Genomic DNA, 23,925 nt, shown 5'->3' on the forward strand with positions numbered 1-23,925 from the left:
GTCGCTCCGTGCGCATGCGTCATGACGTCATGCGCACGGAGTGACGCCCCGCCCCCAGGGGTGCCGCTTGGCTTGCCGCCCCCAGCAGCCCAGCGGCTAGCTACGCCCCTGTCTCCACTACACTACCTCAGGGTTTTTAAGAGACACGCTTTTAGATTTCTTGCCCAACAGCAACCACTTACTCTAGTGAAAGTGCCAACAAAATTGTGGATGTCAATGTTAGGCTCCTCTGCATACACGTATGATCGGATCTGGAGAAGGTCCTATGGAGAAGGATAAAAATGAGTTACAACGACGAGTTAAAAACTTTGCTGTTTAAAGTAAGTCCTCTTTCCAAATAAATGAAAAGCGCTTCTCGGGATGGGGAGGCAGGAGAGGGCAGATGAAGAGGAAACTTCTTTAAAATTAGTGAAATATGTACACCAACTTTCCATCTAATTGACTGTCGTGGTTAGAGAAAGCTTCAACGTGCTTTGTTTTTTACAGATGCCATCAATCTCATTGGAGTTGCAGGAAAAGACATGCTCATGTGAATTGTGTCCCTGGTTTTTTTAAATCATGGCTGCATTTTAGAGGGCAATGGTTAAAAACGACAAATTAGAAAACTTTACGTACAGAAGCAGTGGGCAACCTCTGAGTGCAGCTGACAGGCAGGCGTAACTTCCAGTCTGTTTCACCATCCAGCTGATCCGTACGTAGAAAGCAGGACCCTGTGGGTTTTAAATCTGTGTTAATGGGGCTTTGGTGGTTGCTCTTCAAACTGCATCTCAAAGGCAGCTACATCTTGAGGGAGAGAGTATTCCAGTAGACCTTGTGGTATCTGCAAACAGGACATGAAGGTTGGCAACATCAACCCTGCCAAGTGGGGATCCCTTGCAGACGACTGCAGTGCCTGGAGACAGGCAGTCAAGTCATGTTCAATCCTTGGCATACCCAGTAAGAAGAATCAGAGAGCTTGTGAGCACCAAAGAGCTCTACTTAAGACTCATAAGAGCTACTGCTAGATGGACAAATAGACTGAACACTCTTACTGAATAACACCACACCAGAAGGATATTCCATCTTGCTTCATGTGGCATGCCATTGGTTTTTATAACAAAACAGAACCAGGAGTCAGAATCCTTCATTGCCCCTTTCTCTTCCTCCATGATTTGCAGACAAGATTTAATTAAATCTAATACACATTTTGGAACGCTGTTTGTCCGTTTACAACATCTTAAGATATGTCAAAATGTATAGCAATCAGATTTTGAACGATGACTCCCGAGATCAAGAAGCAGGTTTCAAAAATGCACAGCTTTTTTCGGTTTCTTAGAATTCCCAAGCAATGCTGGGCACAAGGTTCCTAGTGCAAATTAAGCAAAAATCACGTAATTTGCTTGATTTGCATGTGCTGCACAGATTCAAGAGCTTAGCACAGCAGCCTAGAACAGGGTGACTTGTGCTATGTTGGCTGGGGCTGATAGGAGTTGTAGGCTGGATCAAAACAGCTATGTTAAAAAGTTATAAAAGCTCACAGTGGGAATTATCATTGCTTTCCGATTTCAGCTCCACAGCACCACCTGGTGTCACATTGTTATAATGCATTTATAACGTTATAAATTGACTAATGTAGCTGAGTCCGTAATCCAAATTTTTTGAGGGGACCAGTTTGGAGGAGGCTGGCATTTAGCATGGAGGAAAGGACCCTATTTACTTGGCATTCTCCAATGCTGCAGTCTTTTAGCTCTGACCATCCACATTGGCCCCATCCACACCAAATGGAAGCAAAACTACTAGGCATAATTCATCCAAGCCAGTATCCCACCAGGGGTGTGATGTGAGCAGAAGCTTTCCTATTCAGCATTCTTTCTTTGGCATGGCTGCAAGCCTATCAACCCAATTCCTCCAGTGCTTGGGGTGGCTCCATGTGTGCCTCCCCACTGCACTTTTGATCTGGGTCATCGTCTCCGTATGACCCACAAACAATTTGACTGCGGCCACCAAGACTGTAATATGACTGCACTTGAATAAACACAGCTACCGGCAGCTGTCTGCTTGATAAATATTATTGCACACAGACAGGGTCCCAGTGTCTGCAAAACCATGCAAGCTTTTTTTCTTTTAATCAAGTCCTTTCTTTTCTTGCAGTTCTACTCGGGGGCCAAGTAAATAAACGTGAGAAGGAACCCCAGGATGACCGCTTATATAATATATATAATCTATCTATCTATCGGTTTTAAAGGATGCATTTTTCACACTCTGAATAAATGGTGGCACATGTTAAAAGACAAGCCAGCATGAAGCTCCCAGTGAGCGACGGCATGCAGCATCAATCTCCTTTATCCTCGCATCGCTTGACCTTGCGCAACAGGACACCCTACAGGATAAACTAATTGCTATGGTTTGAACGATCACAAACGATAAAACAAGGGCGGTAGCCAAGCTATCGAAAAAGGAGCCTCTGAATTGGGCAGACATGCTAAGCCTAAAAATCGTATCCACTTGGGCTACGTTTTCAAAACGATTCTTTTGTCCCATAAAAGCGACGACAACAACAAACCACCATTAAAGATCATTTTCACTATTGGTTCCAGATGTTTACCGTTCTTTTCTGACGTCCTGAGGAAGATCATGTCAGCAGGGACCCTCTGGTTCTGTTTTGAGAGATGGAAGGTGGGTTTTGAATGTTCAGCATACAATCAATGGCTGCTAGTCACCGCTTAGTAAACCAGGCATCCCACAGGCCTTTTGTGGGCCACTGAAATGGTGGGCTTGCTGGGCCTTTGGTCTCACCTGGCGGGGCTCTTGTTATATTAACTGGTGCAGCAGAGTGGTTTAGAAAAGCACTTTTCGGCCATTATCCTCCACACGATTATGATCACATGGAGTGAAGCTGCACCTGCTGGTCTAAACCCATATTATTAATTAAGTTAACAATATGGGTGGGTGTTATAAGATATAAAGAGCAGTTCTGTATATTTTATTAAAATATTATCCTTATAGAAATTGCATTACTACTTTAAAGACTTTGAAACAGTTAAACTAGGGTGTTTATGTATTAAGAAGAAGAGGAAGAGTTTGGATTTGATATCCCGCTTTTCACTACCCGAAGGAGTCTCAAAGCGGCTAACATTCTCCTTTCCCTTCCTCCCCCACAACAAACACTCTGTGAGGTGAGTGGGGCTGAGAGACTTCAGAGAAGTGTGACTAGCCCAAGGTCACCCAGCAGCTGCATGTGGAGGAGAGGAGACACAAACCCGGTTCCCCAGATTACGAGTCTACCACTCTTAACCACTACACCACACTGGCTTCTCTATTCTATTAAGAGAATTTATATGCCTCCTTTCATTTCAAAATGAAATGTCAAGGCAGTTCACAATCTAAAAACAACAGAATATTGCAATAAAAGCAGCCCAGTGAAGCAAAGTTAAAGTTATCAGTCACAGGAACCTGGAAGGCCAGGAACCAGTATTAATGGTCAAGAAAATGCTCAGCTGAAGAGGTACAATTTCAGTGTCAACAGTGTTAGGAAAAGAGAGACAAAGGGATAGTGTACAATGCCAGACTAAGCTGGCTCTCCCTTCCAGCATGCTAGAAATAGTCAGAAAAGTATAAAATCTTTACAAATCCAGATGTACCTTTTCCACAATAATAAGGTCCCCCACTTGAATACTGGAACTTTTCACTTTTACTGTACCTGTTGAGGGGGGAAAGATACACTTTAATAACATTCATTTCTCTCCCATGTTGTTTACCTTGGTAGCACATTTCAGAAATATGTGGAATCAATATTTTTGCCTTAAGCTGCAGTGCCATTAAAAGAACTTCAAAGTAAGTGGTTGGTTGGCTGAAACTGTCCTCCCAAAAAACAGAAATCAATCAACTAAAATTTCTTCTTCTTTTATGCTGATCAATCCTGCCCTGCATTTCTAACATCTGAACTTACATTTTATTTACTTAAAAGCATTTATAAAAAAGCTTAATATTTTTTAAAAAAACATTTTAAACAGTATTTGAAACACATAATATATATATAAAAAAATTAAAACAGCATCCTAAAAACAGAGAGACAACATAAAAACCAGTTAATCAGAATTAAAAGGGGAAAAACCTACCCCCAAACCCAGATAAAGTCAATCTTATGCATCAGGGAAAGCCTAGGTAAAGAGATATATCTTTACAAGATATCTGAAGCAGCAACATACAGCAGATAGAAGACCTTTTGCAGTGTAGGGGCGATGAAAAAAAAATCCTATTTCCAGGTTACCACCCTGCAATATTTGCAACCCCATGAGCAAAATCGTCCCCAAATTATCCAAGTGGTCTTACAGGTCTATACTGGGGCTGTCAGGTATAAAACACATGGACGGCAAGTTAGCATGGCTTCATGTGCCATAGGAGAATAGGAAGCTGCCTAATACTATATAGGGGTGACTATTTGCCCAGCCAGACCCTATTTGCCTACTCTGCCTGCCAGTTCTCTGAGACCTCACAGGCTGTTCACATTCCCTGTTTCCTGATCCTGGTAACTGGAGATGCCAGGATTCGAACCCGAAACCGTAAGCATAAAACCTACATGCTCTGTCACTTAGCTATGGTCCCATGCCTTAAAATATAATAATGACACAGCTCAGTCAGTAGAGCCTGAAGCTCTTAATCTCAGGGTTGTGGTTTCGAGCCCCGTGTTAGGGGAAAAGAATCCTGCATTGCAGGGGGTTGGACTAGATGACCCTTAGGGTTCCTTCCAATTCTAAAATTCTATGATTCTATGGCTCCAATCTTCCCTGGTATATCTTCCCAACCAGTGCAATGCCATGCTGGTGCTAAGAGGACGGCCCCATGCATCTTAGGGCATTGCACTAGGGAGTAAATTATGTATTGCTTCTCAACTTCCTTCTCTCACCTACCACTCCCCAAAAGTCCCTTTTGGAACAAACATACATCTTGGAGCATCTTTGTAACAGGACGCCACCATCATCACCAATGGTTTCCACTTCATGACACAAAGGCAGAGCTAGCTCTTTGCACCCAACTTAAAGGACACATTAGGCCAAAACAGCAGTTGCCCCAGATTTAAAACACTTTTATGCCCAGGCTGGAAATATGCAAAGTGTCCCAACTCCTGAGAGAACAACTGAAACTACTTCTAAACCCCTGCTGTGCTGGTGACAAACAGCACATTTAACAAAAAGTACCTCCTGGCTTCTGCTAATAAAAGCCACAGACTTCCTTTGATGCTGTAATGATTGCTACAAATTGCAAAACTAAGTCATGGGGAAACAGTTGCAACAATATCGATTCGCTGGTAAAAAGAAAAGGGGAGGGAATGCTCTAACAAATTCCTCTCGCTCACAACTGCTGGCCAACGCTGCGCAGCAGCAAAATATTGGCTGTGTGACTCAAAAGATTCTTTCCAGGGACAGTTGAATGCACACACATTGGATGGTCTTCCACACACACACACACACACACACACACACACTGCAGCTCCTTGTTGCTATATCAGGGGCTCATATATTAAGCTGCATTAATTGTTTATTGTTTGTTCTTGCTTTGCCGATATGCTACTGTTATGCTTTTTTTGTTTTGTTTTGTTTTTGTTTAAAAATAAGATTATATTGGTGGAAATGTTGTTTTAAGTATTATTTTTAATACTCAAGTTGTTAAAGTGTTCTTCTAATACTTAGTCATTGTATAAGAAGGAGAGCGGCATACAAATATTAAATCAAATCAAATCTTAAATTTCCCCCGAGATTCAGGAGCAGACATTTGGCTTCCGAATCCCCATTCTATCAACTCTGCCTTGTCACATCACTCTTGGGCTGCTGGCCTTTGCATCTGCCATGACTACGGGGTCAGGCTCGCGTTAGGGAATGAGGCTTCGGGGATTCAGAAACACCTCTGGCAAGGAGGCGGCAATAACGTGGTAGCTGTCCAGCCTAAGGACGATACGCTGCCCTCCTCTGACTTGGAGGGCATCAATCTAAAAGCCAAAAAGCAATGGTGTGGGACGTCCACCTCGGGGGCCTAATCAGGCCTGCCAGGCCTTCCCATTTAGCTCATGAGGTTGAGCCACACCATTGTCCCACACTTGACACTATCAGCTGTGGGTTAAGTAAAGACATAGCTGGGCCCCAAGGGGCTTGCAGGCACTTTGCAAACCTTGACAATCATCTGATCCTCAGGACTTGAAAAAGGGGAACCTGCCAGAGCATGCAGCCCCTTCCTTCTTCTCCTCTTGCCATGCCACCATTAATCCCGGAAGTCTTCAATAAACCCTAGTCCCCCATGTTAGCTGAACAAGGAAAGTATGGGTTGCACCCAACATTAGTGCTACGCAGAGAAAACCCACTGAAATTAGTAATGAACACTAACTTAGATCTACTAATTTCAATGGTCCTACTCCCGAGTAAAACTTGTTTGTATACAACGCTATGGTTACAAGGCATATTAAGCAGAGGGTTAAGACCCTGGCTTTTCCTTAACCATAGCTTCCCAGTTCCAATGCAATGGATGCTATGGTGAAGACTTCTGGGGTTAATTGTATTGAGAAGGGAAGAGAAAAGTGGCTGCACAAGGATGCAGCACAAGGATACATGTGTATCACAGTTTATTAAACTGTGATAATCCAAACCAGTCTTGATTTCCTGCTATGCATACCAACTTTTTTTTAAAGAGTCAACTGAGGTTCATGATGATCCAAGTGGCACAACCGCAAAATAAAAATACTACAGAAGTGAAAATTTAATACATCACATTAATGGCAGCATTACGCTTTTACAGTATGAAACTGTGACACCAAGATTAAACTGATAATGCAACTGGTATTGCCAATTAGCTGTTTGCTTTCGGGTTCTTTATATAGACCTCTCTGACGTGATCCTTGACACTGCAAAGGTAACTAGCACTAGCAATGGGGAATGGCTTCCTTATATAAAACTCTCAGTGGAGAAATATCTGTGATGGCTCACTGCAGCCCTGAGCTCCTCAGTGACCGGGATGCATATCATTTGCAAACACAAAATCAAAACAAAACGTCTCTAGGAACAAATCAAAACATACCCAAGACAGTTTTCATCTGTTCTGGTAGGCTTTTGGCTTTTAGGTGGCCTTGCGCTCTGTAACTTGCAAAAATAAAAGAGCACAAAAGGTTTGGGAAAATATTGCTTTTTGATACAGCTGGTAAATGCCAGTGATCTGTATCAAAGGAGCACTCTGCTGGCAGGAGGTCCCTTTCCATTTCATAGGGTGGTGGGGTTTTTTTATGTAGTTCTCCCTTACTAAGCTCTGTAATCTTGAAAGGGAGTCGAGGAGGGGGAGCAAGAAAAGAAAAACAACTCTGGAATTTTAAATCAACAGCCTAGTGAGTATCAAAACAGAAATCTGGCCTGCAAATTTAATAGCAAAGTTGGGTTGATGGATGGATGAATAGGAAACCCGAATCTGATTTATACAGATGGTTTGAAACTATTTGCAAAGCTCCTCTTTGGTGCCCCAAAAGGTAGCAGTAAAACAAGTCGTAAAGATAACAAGCTGTGATGCTCAATATGGAATTAAATGTAAAAGAAAGTTGTCAAATTTTCACAATACAATTACTTCTATTTCACCCTCTCCCATAACCAGCCCAGTAAGCCGGAGGGGAATTTGACAAGATTTGGGGCTGCCACATCATATTTTCAATTATACTTGCATCCTACCCTTTCTCCAGTTACGGTATTCCGCTGCTCATCACAAGTTTAAAATCATAGTTTTGTAGAGTTGGAAAGGACCACGAGGGTCATGTAAGCCAACTCTCCCTGCTATGCAGGAATCTTTTGCCCAACATGAGGCTCGAACCCACAACCTTGAGATTTAGAGTCTCATGCTCATCTAATGACTGAGCTATCCCAGGTCCAATGCCACACCTGACTTCCTTCAAGCAGAAGCTGGTGGACTCCAACGCCCATCATCCCTGACCATGGGCCACACTGGCTGGGGCTGATGGGAGCCGGAAGCCCAACAACATCCAGAGAGCCACAGGTTCCCTATCTCTGGCTTAGTACATCATCTGAATCTGACAAACTGTGGTTCAGCTTACCGGTAATTATAGTTTATCACCAAAAAAAGCCAACTTCAAACCATGGGTTATGACTCTGGCTCGTTTGAAACAAGTCACAGTTAACCACGTTTCAGGTGAAAGATTAGAAAGACCAAACTATGTGACATCTAACCGTGGCCAGTGACCAACCCAAGGGGGGAAGTTCCAAAACTTTGCTTGCTCTCTCCTCCCGCCCACCAACTGCTTATACATAGAGTACACCTCTCTCTTCTAGCACATATTCCAAACAGCTAGTTCGCATCATTTGCTCCCCCCTCCTTCAAAATAGCAGCAGAACAATCAGATGCAAATAAATCCCTGAAACGCCAGCTCCAGGGGAAAAAAAGGTCATTGCCCATGACTTTGAAGGAAGGTGTGTCCCTGCTATTGCACTACATGAAAACAGGTACCAGTGTAGGTAATATATAAAACTGGGACATCTTTTTCAATAAAGGACTGGAGGAGGAAAAGCCATCCCTAAGAAATGTAGCATGAAAAACAGACCAGACATCTCTCATTTTCTTTTTAAGGATTCCTTGTTCTCAGTTTATCTGTATCTTTGGGTTTTTTGTTTGTGTATGTGTATGATGTCGAGAGAACGTGCCATTTAAAAAAACGATTTAATATGCCCAAATCTAGACCGCCTTTTAATTCCCAGGATGTGGAAAGCACACTCCTATGAAATTATGGAAATGTTGCTTTAAGGGCTGTCAGCTAATTGGAGATGCTTGCGTCTTGCTTCTGGACAATTACAATGATGGGGATCCTGAAGTACCGGTACATGAAGTTCATGGAAGGGGATCTACCTCCAAAAGGCTTTTCTAAGTACCAGGGGCCCTTGCAAACAGCATGCAGTATTTTGAGATGACTCATCGTATGTCATATTACACTTCTCACAAGAAAATTTCCCCTTCTTCTCTTCCTCCTCCTCCAGTTTACCCCACCCCCAAATAAGCCTATATATGCACAGGGTCCTCCAACTCTCCAAAGCAAATCTGGTCAGCATGCAGCTTGCAAGAGGGAGGAGAGGGAGGGAGAGTCCTGGTGCAGGAGTTTAAGCCCGTTCTGCTAGCGGATGGTCGCAATGGGATTCCACCCAAGGAGCCTTACTTCTGAACAAACATGAATGGGATTAGATTGCATGCCTAATTTGCAACACGCATTCCCATTCTGAAAAGATCCAATCCAAGTCAGGATTAGGATATTCAACATATTCAGACCACCTATCGCTCATAATCTATAAAACGGATGTGGCTGTAGCAGCCATCCTCTCAAAAATATGAACTCCTTCGTATTCTTCCCTTCAATACAACATGCGCCATAAATATTCTGAGTAACTGGCCAGACCCCAATATGCATTGAATACTCATTTTCTGTGTAAGGTTCCCATTCCCTGATAACTTATTGCCCAATTGTAGCTGGAAACGTATCTGTTCTGTCATCAGGAGTCTCTGATGGGGACTTGCTAAGCCATGTGCCTGTGTGCTTGGCAACCTCCCCCCCCTCCACAGTCAAACCCCACCCCCACCCCCTTTCAGAAACTTTCCTCCTCCAATTGTCAGCAACATTTGATTGAGTTGCAACTCCCTGCTGTTCGGGCAGTCAGCTAAGGGACCGCTAGCAGATGTAGAAAACTGGAGCCAAATAGCTGACCTCTCGCTGTGAGCTTGCTGTAGATCTGCGAGTTCACTTCCTTGTCACGCATGTAGCACCGGATCTCTTCCACAGCCTCACGGATGATGGTAACGGCGAGGACAAAGCCCTAGGAGAGAGCGGGAGGGAGAGGGGTCATTGAAAAGCGTGGATAAAAGCCCAAGGGACTCCCACTCTGTGCAGGGAAAGCCACTGAATGTTGGGAATACATTCTGGAGTGTGCGGCTACCAGATGAAATACGGTGACACTTTTCATTAAAATTGTCAGGCGCTATAGAGAAAACTAAGTATTGTGCTGTGTCTTCATTTAAAAAGGAGCGCCATAAAACCTTAAACCAAAACGTTCTTCGTATTTTAAGTACTTGGAGGACCCGTTTGTTTGTTTATTGAGCATCTCTCCTGATCCACTTGCACAAAGTTTATGAGGATATTAAATTATACGACAATGAGCACTCATCTTGCCTTATTCCTGGTTTGGTCGTGGAGTGTTTATACATCTTTCCATTAGCCATTTTGTTCATTACACACTTTCCAGGTCATTTCTCTGCCATGTTCCTATGTGCAAAAAGGGTGTAGATTTTATGTATTTGTAATCAGGCTGCACATTTATAAACTGAATGTTTTGGTAATCATTCGTCATGAAAGGGTCAAATGATGGCTACCAGTCCTAAGGACCACTTGGTTATATATTTATATAATCTGTCCTGAGATTCTTAGCACTCACAGTATGTCAAACGCCTTGATGTCCTTCATTGGCCAGTGAAGACTATTTTATTCCAGCAGGTTTTTGGCAACAGACTAGATTTAAGGAAAGGGCTTTCCATAGTGCTGTGCTGTTTTTACTATCTGCATTTCAATAGATTTGTTTTTGTATTCTATTTTTATATAATTCTATATTGTTTTAATTCTACTACAGTTTAATTGCTTTTGAGCTACTTTGTATGTTTTAAAGCTTTCTGCATTGTAACCGTATTGTTTTAATTTCTGTAAGCTCCCTTGAGTCCCAGTCTGGGGGAAAGGCAGGATAAATAAATATTATAATATAATTAATTATTATTATTATTTATAACAACACAAACATATAATAATTAAACGTATTATCTTTTTGTACTATGCTTATTCAATAACTTTTTTCTTTTAGTCTGTTTCCTTTTAAGAATCACATTTGTTGTATGAGGGTGACAGAGTGCTTTAATCCACTGACATTGCAAAAAACCTAAATTTCCAGAGTAACATACCCTCCAATATTTCACTGATGAAAACAGGGACATCCCATTCCATAACGATAATTTTACTATTTATACCCCACACCCCTTACTGCGTTGCCGCAGCCGCTCTGGGCAGCTTCCAACATGTATCAAAACTTACTGAAACATTAAACATGTAAAAACCCTTCCCTATTCAGGACTGCCTTCAGACGGCTCAAGAGTCGGATAATTCCATACCCTCCAACATTTATCCAGTGAAAATATAGACATTCTAAGGAAAAGTGGGAAATTCCAGGATCAAATAAGAAACATTTTCCAAATCAGGGACATCCCCGGTAAATAGGGACAACACTTGGAGGGTCTGGTATAAGCATTGGAATACCTCCTGCAAAATATTGACAATCTGGAGCAGGAGTAGGCAACCTAAGGCCCGGGAGCCGGATGCAGCCCAATCACCTTCTCAATCCGGCCCGTGGACGGTCCAGGAATCAGCATGTTTTTATATGAGTAGAATGTGTCCTTTTATTTAAAATGCATCTCTGGGTTATTTGTGGGGCCTGCCTGCTGTTTTTACATGGGTAGAATGTGTGCTTTTATTTAAAATGCATCTCGGGGTTATTTGTGGGGCATAGGAATTCATTCCATTTTTTTTTCCAAAATATAGTCCGGTCCCCCACATGGTCTGAGGGACGGTGGACTGGCCCACGGCTGAAAAACGTTGCTGACCCCTGGTCTGGAGGCATTCCTTGTTTTCTTTTGTTTTTTTAAAATACCCAATGCACAACAATATCCAAAAGAACATTCTCAATGTAGACACAGAAGTCTCTTAATATTTCTTTTCCTTACCTGTATCGTGAAATTATAATTTGTTACTTAAATGCAATTAAGCCCTGCCCACCTGTCACAACGCCTCCTCAAAGGAAACTAATCTGTCTGACTAATTTCAGGGCATCCCTTGCATAACTTCTCGTGAACATTAATTCAGAAGTGCATTGCTACATGCCCTGAAGGCTTGGGAACGCTTTGCAAAGAGATGCAAATGCTGCTGAGGGGATACATGACAGCTGCACAAATTCGGAAGTCACTGTATGAAGCCAGCCATAAGGGGGTTTCATTATTTCTCCTTTGACGGCAACAAGTTGTCATGGCATGCATGTGCCCCCTCACCCAAAAAGATGGAAATCTCCTCTGGCACTTTTAGACTTTATACACCATGGCTTCTGAATGTTTTGCAGCATTTCAAACTATTGTTTTTTTAATTAGCATTCTGATAAAGAGTCCAAAACATAGCTCGTTATTGCTACAGGCAAGGCACACACAAAGTGATATGCCGCTGTGATGTATGTTTATGATATAGAAGTATATGTTTTTATAAATAATCTAGATGCATTTGGCAATCAAGGATTTCTAATAATCACTCCCCCCCTCCAAAAAAAAAAACCACTTCATGTTCTGCCTCACTAACCCATCCCAAGTTGCTATTCTATACCAAAATGGTTGCATTAGCAGCCTGCAATGAACAAAAGGCCTTTTATATATAGGCCGGGCAGCCCACATGCTGAATTTCAATGGTTCATGTGATGGGGGACAAATCACAATGGCCTTATAGCTTTGCAAGCCAGCCTTGCAAAAACTCTCCGCTTCTCTTTCCCAAGCCATAACAAATGAAACAGTGCAGCTACAGGCAAGCACCCGATTGTTGACACAATGGCATATATAAAATGAGGCCGCAAAATTCGGGATCACAAGAATCTCGGCTTTTGTTTCAAAGGGTTCAAGTTTCTTGGCCCCGCAGTTGTGAAGGGTATGCTTGAAAGGGTGCAGGCAAAGTCTGCCGAAGTCTCAGAAAGCTCATGGCCGGGGAAGGCATGGGGCTTCCAGTTGCTACCTTGCATTTGTTTCCTGCCCTTCCCAATAACTAGCAAACCCAACAATGTGCAAAGAAGTTAAAATAAAAGGACTGTGCAAAAATAAGACAATTTGAAAAAGAAATTAATTAATTGCTCTAACAGGTTTCAGGGACGTGCAAATCAGACGTAGACACCACACCGTTCCAATCAAATTTAAAGCTACCCTCCTTGGTGTAAAATTAAAATAAAACCTTCAGGGGAAACCACACAGATTTGCCGCACAGCAACCCAGTCTGAGGGACGCGGGTGGCGCTGTGGGTTAAACCACTGAGCCTAGGGCTTGCCGATCAGAAGGTTGGCGGTTCGAATCCCCACGACGGGGTGAGCTCCCATTGCTCGGTCCCTGCTCCTGCCAAACTAGCAGTTCGAGAGCACAAAGTGCAAGTAGATACTGTAAATAGGTACCGCTCTAGCGGGAAAGTAAATGGTGTTTCCATGTGCTGCTCTGGTTTGCCAGAAGCGGCTTAGTCATGCTGGCCACATGACCCAGAAACTGTGTGCGGACAAACGCCGGCTCCCTCGGCCTATAGTGCGAGATGAGCGCCGCAACCCCAACCCGCAACCCGCAACCCGCGACTGGACCTAACGGTCAGGGGTCCCTTTACCTTTAACCCAGTCTGAACATCATATTAAGTAATATTAAAAACAGACAAACAAACATTGGTTTAATATGAACAAGTTCCCGTGGCCAGAGCCTGGCTTGTCATGACATTCAAATCCAGACTTGGTGGTTTGTTTCTTCCTGGGAAGATGCCCTGGGTTGACATCTTCACTGAGTTATCAACTTTGACCCTGCAGTTTTGTTCATGGTTCAGACCCCCATGAGCATATGCAGTATACGAAGTTAAGATTTTTAAATATATATTTTTCACTGACTTTACACATGCTTGCATTGAAATGCATTTGGCATTTTACTACCCATTCATCCAGTTTGGACTCCTTTTGGAGCTCCTTGAAATCCCACTTTCTTTTAATCGCCTTGAATGATTTGGCATCATCTACAAACTTGGCTACCATACTGCCCACCCCTAGCTCTAGATCATTTGGTTTAATATGGTGTACAAGCTTAATTCTGAATGCAACATACAAAATGTCTATCCGCTAAGAAACACTGGCTAAATAATACATAGTTAATTGTTGCGGGAATAATTGGTGGAACGTTCACATGATGTCTTACTCTTCCCAGGGTTAACCCAAGGGAATCTCCCTTAAGCTGTACTCCTAGAATGGCTGAGTTATGGGATAAATTACCTTTTTGGATCAAATATCCCTCGTGCATTTCCTTAGACCGCTGAAGGTCCCAATTCTGAATAGCAAACCTTTATTAAATCACTTTGGGCAGCTACAATTCCCAAACACATAAAGGACAGGCTTCATAAAACAAGCTAACAAAAACCATTTTAAGTTACGGCACCACTTGGATCTCCGAGATAAGGTTACAAAGGGCATCTTGTATTCAAACACTGAAACTTTTCTTGAATAAATAAACTCGATACTACCTACCAAAGGAACCCAATACGTGTAAAGAGCACCGAGCCTCATTTCAGGAACAAATTGAGAACAGGCCAGAAACAAGAAGTAGAGGTTGAAGAAGTACTTGAATTGGTTGAACAGCACCTAAGAAACAGAGTGAGGAACAAGAGAGGCATTTGTAGCAGCACATCTACGGTTAACATGGCTCACGATGGAAATGTTTAAGACAGCTTTTCACAACCCGGTGCCCTCCCAAAGTTCTGGACTACAACTCCCATCAACTGGGTGGAGCTGATGGGAGTTGTAGTGCAAAATATTTTCAGGATACCAAGTTGAAGGCTGTTTCAAGGCATCTAGAAAATAAGAAGCTGTCTAGCGACAGCAATATTTTAGGAATTCAGCTAACCAGGAAAGCTTTAAGAAAAAAATGCAAACTCCCACACATTCCAGGACATTGAAGATATGGAGTCAACTGTGGCTCCCCCATCTATTTTTCCCATTGCAGCACAGTTTAATTGCTGCACCTATACGGAAAGGATAGTGTTCCATTGATACATATATCACGTGGAAAGAGGACTGAAATTGAAAAAGTCCCAGTTTCAGCCCCTTCTCTTCCCTCCATTCAGTTGTGTTGGACTGGGACATTCCTCAGCGACGTCTTCACTATTGTAGGCAACAGGATGGCTTATTCGGGCGCAGAGAGGGAGAAACAAAATAAAGCTTCACTTACTGTATATACTTGAGTATAAGCCTAGTTTTTCAGCACATTTTTTGTGCTGAAAAAGCTGCCCTCGGTTTATACTTGAGTGAGGCGGGCGGTGGGGGCAGCGAGAAAGAAGCCCTTTCTCTCCGCTCGCGCCGCCACCCACTCTCCCCAGTCAACCATTCCTTAAGAAGCGTACAAGAACGGCGGTTCTTTACTCTCCCTAGGCAGCTTGTTCCATTCCTGAACTGCTCGCATAAATGCAAACTTGGCAAAGGAGGAAGAGGAAGGAGCAGCCCAAAGGGCTGCTTTCGGGCTGCTCGTTCCTCCTCCTCCTCCACAGCGGCAAAGGTGAACCGGCTTATACTCGAGTCAATAAGCTTTCCCAGGTTTTTGTGGGAAAATTAGGTGCCTCGGTTTATATTCGGGTCGGCTTATACTCGGGTATATACGGTAAATGCAGAAGAGTAGATTGAGCCTATCCAGGTTAGAGCTGCCTTAATTGCCCACTCCGAATAAACCACTGGCACTCAACACTCAAATATCAATAGAAGAGGAAAGCACACAGTTTTCCAACATGGCATACATACCCCTGGCAGAAAAGTAAAGAAGTTGTACTTCTGGTTGTTGATCACATTGCGTGGGTATCGCTGGTCCCTCTTTTCTGGATGGCCAAGCCAAACCGTTCGAGGCCTTGGGTCTCTTCTTCCACAACATCTTAGGCACTCGCAACATCTGTAGGGAGCAGGGGAAGTTTAAAAAAACTTATCACATTGAGGACAGCTACCATAAGAGCCCTGTTGGACCAGTCCTTGGGCCCATACAGTCTAGGATTCCATTTTCAACAATGACCAACCAGGAAGCCCACAGGATGCCAAGAAGACAATGAACCTTTCCAGGAGTGGTCAGTACGATGGATGTTGTTGCAACATACAGTGGTACCTTGGTACATACAGTGGTATTTTAAAAAATAAGAAAACATTAAACTTTTTTTAAAAAAACCCACTTCCCTATACAGGATTGCCTTCAGTTGGCTCAGCGATTGGATAACTCCATACCCTCCAACATTTCCCCAATGAAAATAGGGACAACCTAAGGAAAAGTGGGGCATTCCAGGATAAAATCGGGACGGCTTCTAAAAATCAGGGACATCCCTGGAAAATAGGTACACTTGGAGGGTCTGGAAATACAGTCACACAACTGTGAAAAATGAACTCAACGCAGAGCGTGTAAGCCACACCCTAGCCTCCCCTTGTGATCCCACAGAAACAAGCACACGACTCCAGCATTCATCCAGGAATTCACCTGAACTTAGCTCTTAGGCAAATTCTCTCCATTCCTTCAAAGCCTTCACTGGCCAGTAATCCCAGAAGAGGCATAAACTACTGATAAGTACGGAAAGCAGCTGCTTAGTTTTTGGGTTTCTTTTAAACATACCGGTAATTAGCTGCTTGCTTCTCCTCCTAGAAACCCTGTATCCAATCAGAGACTACCTTCCTGGTTGTTAATCAGGTGCCAGAAACTGCTACTGGCCACATCCAATCTCTCTTTTGAGCAAAGGGTGATTAAATGTTTGTTTCTGTGTGTCTGTGTTGAGTGGTATTTGTTTAGCCCCATTGCCTTAAGATTTCAGTCCTAAACACACTACTGTATTTGGGGAGTGTGCCCCACTGCAACTGGGGGGGGGATGTTTCTAAAATAAAAACATGCTTGGGATTCCACTGGATCCCACTGCCCCTTTTAGGGTTGCCAGTTTTTCCCCTGGCCTCAGAGGCAGGGTCTGTTTAATCACAGGCATTAGCAGCTGATCTTAATCTGCACATTGTGAAAAATCCCAGGTTGATTTCTAGAGCTGAAATTGATGAAAAAGACATAAGTGACGGTGAGGTGCTTTTTTTTACCTGATCAGCTTGGCAACCCTAGGTTCCTGTCTGCCTGCAGTAGCTGTTGCCTCAGCTCTGAATAAGAATGCTTAACACCCAGTGTTAAGTAAAGGTAAAGGTAAAGGGACCCCTGACCATTAGGTCCAGTCATGTCCGACTCTGGGGTTGCGGCACTCATTTCGCATTACTGGCCAAGGGAGCCGGCGTACAGCTTCCGGGTCATGTGGCTAGCATGACTAAGCTGCTTCTGGTGAACCAGAGCAGCGCACGGAAACGCCGTTTACCTTCCCGCCGGAGCGGTACCTATTTATCTACATGCACTTTTGACGTGCTTTCAAACTGCTAGGTGGGCAGGAGCTGGGACCGAGCAACGGGAGCTCACCCCATCGCGGGGATTCGAACCGTTGGCCTTCTGATCAGCAAGCCCTAGGCTCTGTGGTTTAACCCACAGTGCCACCCGCGTCCCAGTGTTAAGTAAGCATAGGCTTATTTCTCCGTCCTTTCGGAAAGTGCCTACATCCTCCAGAGTAGAAGGCAGATCTGCAATGGGAGCCTTTGACCTTCCAGTCGCTGCTGAACTACAACTCCCATCAGCCCTAGCAATCACGGCCAATGGCCAGGGGTGATAGGAGTTGTAGTTCAGCAACTGGATGATGGGAGTTGTAGTTCAGCAGCTCCCATAATGGGAGCCCCAAACATTCCCCAAACATGAGAGTGTTTGGGTTGAATCCCTACTCGGCCATAAAGCTCACTGGATGGCCTTAGGCAAACCATGCCTCTCTAAGCCTCACTGGGTTGTTAGTTAGTTAAATAAAGGAGGGCAGGTTATACTTGTACCAAGAACCAATATTCTCTCTTGGGTTTCACTGCTAACATTCCCAGCCCCTTGCTGCTGCTGCTGCTGCTGCTGTTGCTGTTGCTGCAGCACTTCATGCTTTTGATGAAGTGGACCCTAGTCCACAAAACTTTAGGCCATAGGAACAAAGAAAGCTCCCTTTCATCATGTCAGAATACTAGTTCAACAAGCTCTGCCTGGCAGAGGCTCCCGATATTTCAGACCGGGGTCTCTTTGAGCCCTACCTGGAGATGCCAAGCATGGGCATAGCCAGGATTTATGTTGTGGGGAGTGGGGGGGCAGGACACCCACCTGTCATCATCCTCTTTCTAGCTCTGTCTAGCAGATTCGGAACGAAATGTCTCAATGACAGTCGGAATGCCAGTTGTGTCACTAGAATGCATCACAACATTATCCATGTGACCTCAGTGAGCATTTCGATTTCAAATATTCTGATTATTTTCTACTTTTAGTTAGGTTTTTATATTTATTTACTTGATTGGAGGGGGGGCTGCCCCCCTTCCCACACCCCGGCTATAGCTCATGATGCCAAGGATCAAATCTGGGACTTTCTGCATGCAAGTAAGATGCTCTACTTCTCAGCTACAAGCCTTCACTTATTGAATGGTTGTCAGATACGGGGTTCTGGGTGCTGGCCCTGATTCTATTAATCTTGCTGTGGCCAAAAGTAAAAGGCTGCAGATCAAAACCACCTTGAGAGCCAGTGTGGTGTAGTGGTTAAGAGCGGTAGACTCGTAATCTGGTGAACTGGGTTCACGTCCGCACCCCTCCACATGCAGCTGCTGGGTGACCTTGAGCTAGTCACACTTCTTTGAAGTCTCTCAGCCCCACTCACCTCACAGAGTGTTTGTTGTGGGGGAGGAAGGGAAAGGAGAATGTGAGCCGCTTGGAGACTCCTTTGGGAAGTGATGAAGCGGGATATCAAATCCAAACTCTTCTTCTCTTCTTCTTCACCAGTCTTAAGATCACAAGCAAAATACATGTGCTTAACTCTCGGGGCTCCACCCTTCTTTTTACAATGTTTTGCTCACACAGCCTGCAGGGCATTATTGCAAAACAGGTGAAGCTTGGGAAGGTAATAAAAACTTTTCTTTATCAACAAATGAATTGAACTCATCACATCACCACTTGGATGAGCTCAGCAAAGAGCCTCTTATTTCATAAGAGACCTAAGGGAAGCTCTCATCAACAGCCTGTTCTAAGACTTTTCACCTCAACCCAAAGATTAGCACCCTGTTCTGTCCAGAACTTTATCCTCTCCCACATTTTTATTTCCATTCTTGTCCTTAACTCACCCACCCTGAGAAAGAATTCAGTCATTTGCACGCAGCAAATGTGGGTGGGAATAAGCCCCGTGGAATTCCTTGGGGCTTACTTCTGAGTAGACATGCATAGGATTGTAGTGTACATTTTGTTTTATCAGATGTACACAGCAAGCCACTGGACTGGGTGATCCATCTGGGCTTTATGGGAGCTGCGCTGAACACTTTCAAAAAGTGACCAGGAAACTGAATGATAAAGTTTTAACTGAACTGCCAGAGCAACTTACTATGTTGTAACTTGGGTTCACAGTCACTACTTATTTGATCTGAATACAATTGTTAAGTACGGATCTGTATACAATCTCAGAGTATACAGTTGCACTTTGTCACTAAGCAACTGCCTTCAGCCAACACTACCCTTTTAAAATGTGGTTTTTTGGGGGGGGTATTGGGTTGTTGTTTGTATTTTGGTTATATATTTTGTGGTTTTATACAGGGCAGTATATAAATCCAATAAATACGTAAATAACAACAATAATTAATAAATAAAACACCATAGCGTACACTGCAGCACCCTTACAGCACATGCAGTTTAACGATTGGAACAAATCTCTTCCGTAATGGGCTGGTTTTGCAATGGCTTTGGGATACAGAGCAATGAAGCAAAACTCTCAAGCAGTTCCTGTCTGAGGCTTACCGGTAATTGCATTTTGTTTAACTTGCCAACACTGTAAGATCCAGAAAGAGGTTGGTTGAGGCACCTCCCCTTGATCGTAAAGTCAGTGTTCCCTGTCACTCGTGTCACATCAATCATGATGAAAGTAAAAACAAATAAAACTAGAGCTGGAAAATGGAAGTAAATCCAACATATAACTTTTGCCTGAGTAAATATATGTGGGGCTGGCTGCATGGCTGTAATCCTACATATGCTGATTTGGGAGTAAGCATGCATAGGGTCAGGCTACAATGCTGCTAGCCCAAGAAGGAAGTTTCATTTAACTACAGGAAACTTACTGTGAATGCATGTGTGTAGGAACCGGTTGTAGGGTTTTGTTTTTAAATGCAAGTGGGCAATCCTGAACACAGAAGGCTTCAATCCTATCACATTTTGGAGGAAATTAAAATAAGCAAAACTAACTTCCAAGATAACAAAGATAGGATCAGACTGTAAGACTGCAGTCCTAAACAGACTAACAGTCCTCCAGATTCAGGTAAGTAGCTGTGTTGGTCTGACACAGTCAAAATAAATTAAAAAATTGTCCAGCAGCACCTTAGAGACTAAGTTTGTTCTGGGTATAAGCTTTCATGTGCATGCACACTTCTTCAGATACGAAGAAGTGTACATGCACACAAACGCTTATACCTGGAACAAACTTAGTTAGTCTTTAAGGTGCTGCTGGACAATTTTTTTTTAAAAAAAATTGTGTAGTCCTTCATATGTCTACTCAGAATGTAGGCCCATTGAACTCAATGGGAATTGTGGGTAGAAGAATGCAGTCTTACCATGCAATCCTATGCATGTCTTCTCAGAAGTAAGATTTCCTTTGCTCACCTAGGTATGCAAGTTTGCACCCTGAGCCTATTGATTTTTCTAGGATTAAACTTGTCTAACGCTGCATAGGATTGGGTTGTTATGAAAACGTAGCCTATTGAGCATCCCTAACTTCAGCTCTTATTTACAGGTAGGTAGCTGTGTTGGTGTGCCGTAGTCAAAACAAAATAATACAAAAATTCATTCCAGTAGCACCTTAGAGACCAGCTAAGTTTGTTATTGGTATGAGCTTTTGTGTGCATGCACACTTCTTCAGATATAGCTCTTATGCCCTGGCTCTTATAGCAATCCACAAAGAACTCAGTAAGGACGAATTCTGAGTAAATGGGTGCAGTTAGGCTGCAAAGGTTAATAATACACATCAATGTGATGCAATGTTTAGAATGTAGCAGTAGAAGTACAGAGATTCAGCCATGGGTGATCTTGAGCCAATCTCTTGACTGCATTCACACGTAACACAAAAGTTATGGTTTATTTTAAGCATAGTTTGCTCAACAAACCATGAGTCATCTTACAGCTGAGCAAACATGCTATGGCTTGTTTCTCCAAAGCTTGATTTGTTTCCCATCTGCTCTGTAGCTTGGCGAGCATCTGGGGCGGAATTGGCCACCCCAGCTCAGCTCCTGCAGAGAATATTTCTGCTTAATTGCCAGCAATGTCCTTCGCGACCTGATCCTATGCAAATCTAGGTGTGTGTTCTAACAAAACACGCTTATTTCACTGGGTTTATGCAAACATGAAGAAACAGGATGCAGGGAAACGACAAGTAAAAAGATGTAGGGCTATGGGCATAGCCAAGATGGGGCAGGGGGCAGCTGTCCCCCTCCCATAGATCAAGTAAAGCAATAGAAATACTTAACTAACTGACCAATCACGTCGGTTCTGCCCCCCCCCAAGAGTCCTGCCCCCTAACCAAGTCCTGCTCCCACTCCCAACAAAAATCCTGCCTATATGTAGGGCTGGAATCATAAACACCCGGGGGGGGGGATGCCACTGAAACAAACTGAACTTACCTCAAGTCAGTGGTGAAGCTAGAGTACAGTATCAGCTACAGGTAGGTAGCCGTGTTGGTCTGCCATAGTCAAAACAAAATAAAAAATAAAAGAATTCCTTCCAGTAGCACCTTAGAGACCAACTAAGTTTGTTCTTGGTATGAGCTTTCGTGTTCATGCATCTGAAGTATCTGAAGAAGTGTGCATGCACACGAAAGCTCATACGAAGAACAAACTTAGTTGGTCTCTAAGGTGCTACTGGATGGAATTCTTTTTATTTTTTATTTTGTTTAGAGTACAGTATGTACACCTTGAGTGGTATGAAGGGACTGTGTGGTCAAAGCCTCCCCTAACATGTAGGTGCCTGAGATATAGAGTGCTTTCACATACAGGGGTGCAGGGGCCCAAAGCCCAAGGTTCCTGAAACTATAAGCCAGAGAGTAGCAGCTGATGGGCACAAACAGCGCTGGAGTCAGCAGCTAGCCACCTTGAGCATTCCAGACTCTGCAGCAACTGACACTTGCCCTTTCTTTGTTCCTATATTTAAGTACATTTTATAATCAACAAGCCAGACACGTGTGTGGATACCGGTACTCATTTTATCAGGGCAGCAGAAGCAAACACCACAGACCTACCCCTTGGGGACTGCAACCCTGTGAAGATGCTGGGGGAGGGAGTCTCTTAAAAACAGAAACAAACAAGCTGTCCAGAGTGGCTGGGGCGGATGGGCAGCAGACAACAACAACAACAACAACAACAACAACAACAACAACAACAACAACAACCAGTGCCCAAGCCAAACCAAAACAGTAGAAGTGGATTTACATTTGTGGTGTGCATATACACCAACAATTTTATTCCTTGTAGTCATCATGGTGTTATTTAAAATACAAAACTATGCATGCTCAGAATTTTGTTTCTATCAGTCAGCAAGCATTTTTTGTTTCTTTCTCTTTTTGCTTTAATACATCAGGAATGTTGGTGCCCACTACCTGGTCACTCCTGAATTTCCTATTCAGGAGAAGACAGATTTTAATATATCCACGATGAAAACTTTCATTTAACTGTTTAACAGCATATTGATTACACTGTGTTGTTGCAGCAACAGTTTAAGATTCCAATTTTTTTTAAAATTCCTGCCTCAAGGAGATGCCGAGCTGGGGGGAAAAAGTGCATGAGAATCATGGGTTTGCAAGAACTCTTTGGAATTAACATTAGAGGGTCAATCTCCCAGAACTGGATTTGGAGCCCAATTCCCAGCAGCTTCCATGTCTTTGGGGGTTGCAGGTGGCTTGTAGGGAAAAGGAAGAGATGGCAAACTTTCCTTCCCCAAACTTTCTTAAATTAACTTATTCTAGAAACAATGCCTATGTCTTAGCTGGGTCTATTTGACCACAATATAAGATTAATAAAGTTCATGCATTGTTCTCCACTGACATTTTGAAATATTGGTTAATGTCAGGGACACATTGGCCACAGGTGGGGAAAGCCGAGAAAAATAACACATGCAATGGCTCACACGCACAGGTTAAATATCTACCAGTCTACCAAGAATAATGAGGCTTGTCTGTTGCACTGATTTAGGTAAGCAAATAACTTGCTGATTAGAAGCAAACTAAGCTCTGTTTAAGAAAGAGCTCAGCGCTTTCAACAGGTAGAACAGGAAACACTTTGGTGAATAGCAAACAATAGGGAAGAGTACCTGGTAGTTTCATCTTATTTTTCAAAAAAAAAAAAAAAAGAGTATCACATTTCTTGCTTTCCACCTCAGTGCCTGCAAATAAGAATAAAAGAAATCTTATCTGCTAAGGAAATGCTTTTAGAATTCCACCCTCCAAAAAGGAAAGCAACATCTGGAAAAATCCAGTTAGAAGGAATGAGTTAGGAAATGTTAGCTTTGCTTAAATCAGAATACTCAACAAGCAGCGGAAAGATTAACTTTCATGAGCGGGTATTTTTCAGGCACCCTACTGAGAACAAACACAAGATGATTTCCATGCCAGGTCAATATTTTTAAGGCTAAATATTTCAGTGGAGAATATTTAATGAAAGCCAATAGGTAAAATCCTAATATTTAGATTTGGTACTGACTCTCAGCTTTTGAGAGATGGTTGGACAGTGTTCTTGAAGCTACTAACATGAGTTTGGCCAAACTGCGGGAGGCAGTGGAGGATAGGCGTGCCTGGCGTGCTCTGGTCCATGGGGTCACGAAGAGTCGGACACGACTGAATGACTGAACAACAACAACAACAACAACAACAAATTCATTGGATCATAAAATCATGAAACTATTAGAGCTAGAATGGTTCTCCAAAAGTCATTTCGTCCAACCTCCTACTCAATGCAGGACTTATACAGGATGGTGCCCTCCAGA

General features: G+C 43.2%; 1 protein-coding gene across 5 annotated transcripts in view; it reads right to left on the reverse strand.

Moving 5' to 3' along the window:
- ATP9A (ATPase phospholipid transporting 9A (putative)) overlaps positions 1–23,925 on the reverse strand; it is an 89,816-nt gene that overhangs the window by 47,235 nt on the left and 18,656 nt on the right. For 3 of the 5 annotated variants that reach the window (XM_033153560.1, XM_033153559.1, XM_033153558.1), the window contains exons 2-8: positions 15,597–15,741; positions 14,334–14,447; positions 9,713–9,821; positions 3,621–3,679; positions 2,585–2,636; positions 616–710; positions 183–263 (exon numbers count right to left, since the gene is read on the reverse strand). In XM_033153560.1, the coding sequence (XP_033009451.1) occupies positions 183–263; positions 616–710; positions 2,585–2,636; positions 3,621–3,679; positions 9,713–9,821; positions 14,334–14,447; positions 15,597–15,741 (655 nt within the window). Of the gene's footprint in view, positions 1–182; positions 264–615; positions 711–2,584; positions 2,637–3,620; positions 3,680–9,712; positions 9,822–14,333; positions 14,448–15,596; positions 15,742–16,311; positions 16,402–23,925 lie in introns of those variants that run through there. The other 2 variants (XM_033153557.1, XM_033153555.1) reach the window with 1 other exon arrangement.

This window comes from Lacerta agilis, chromosome 6, assembly GCF_009819535.1.
Source record: "Lacerta agilis isolate rLacAgi1 chromosome 6, rLacAgi1.pri, whole genome shotgun sequence".
Lineage (NCBI taxonomy): Eukaryota > Metazoa > Chordata > Lepidosauria > Squamata > Lacertidae > Lacerta > Lacerta agilis.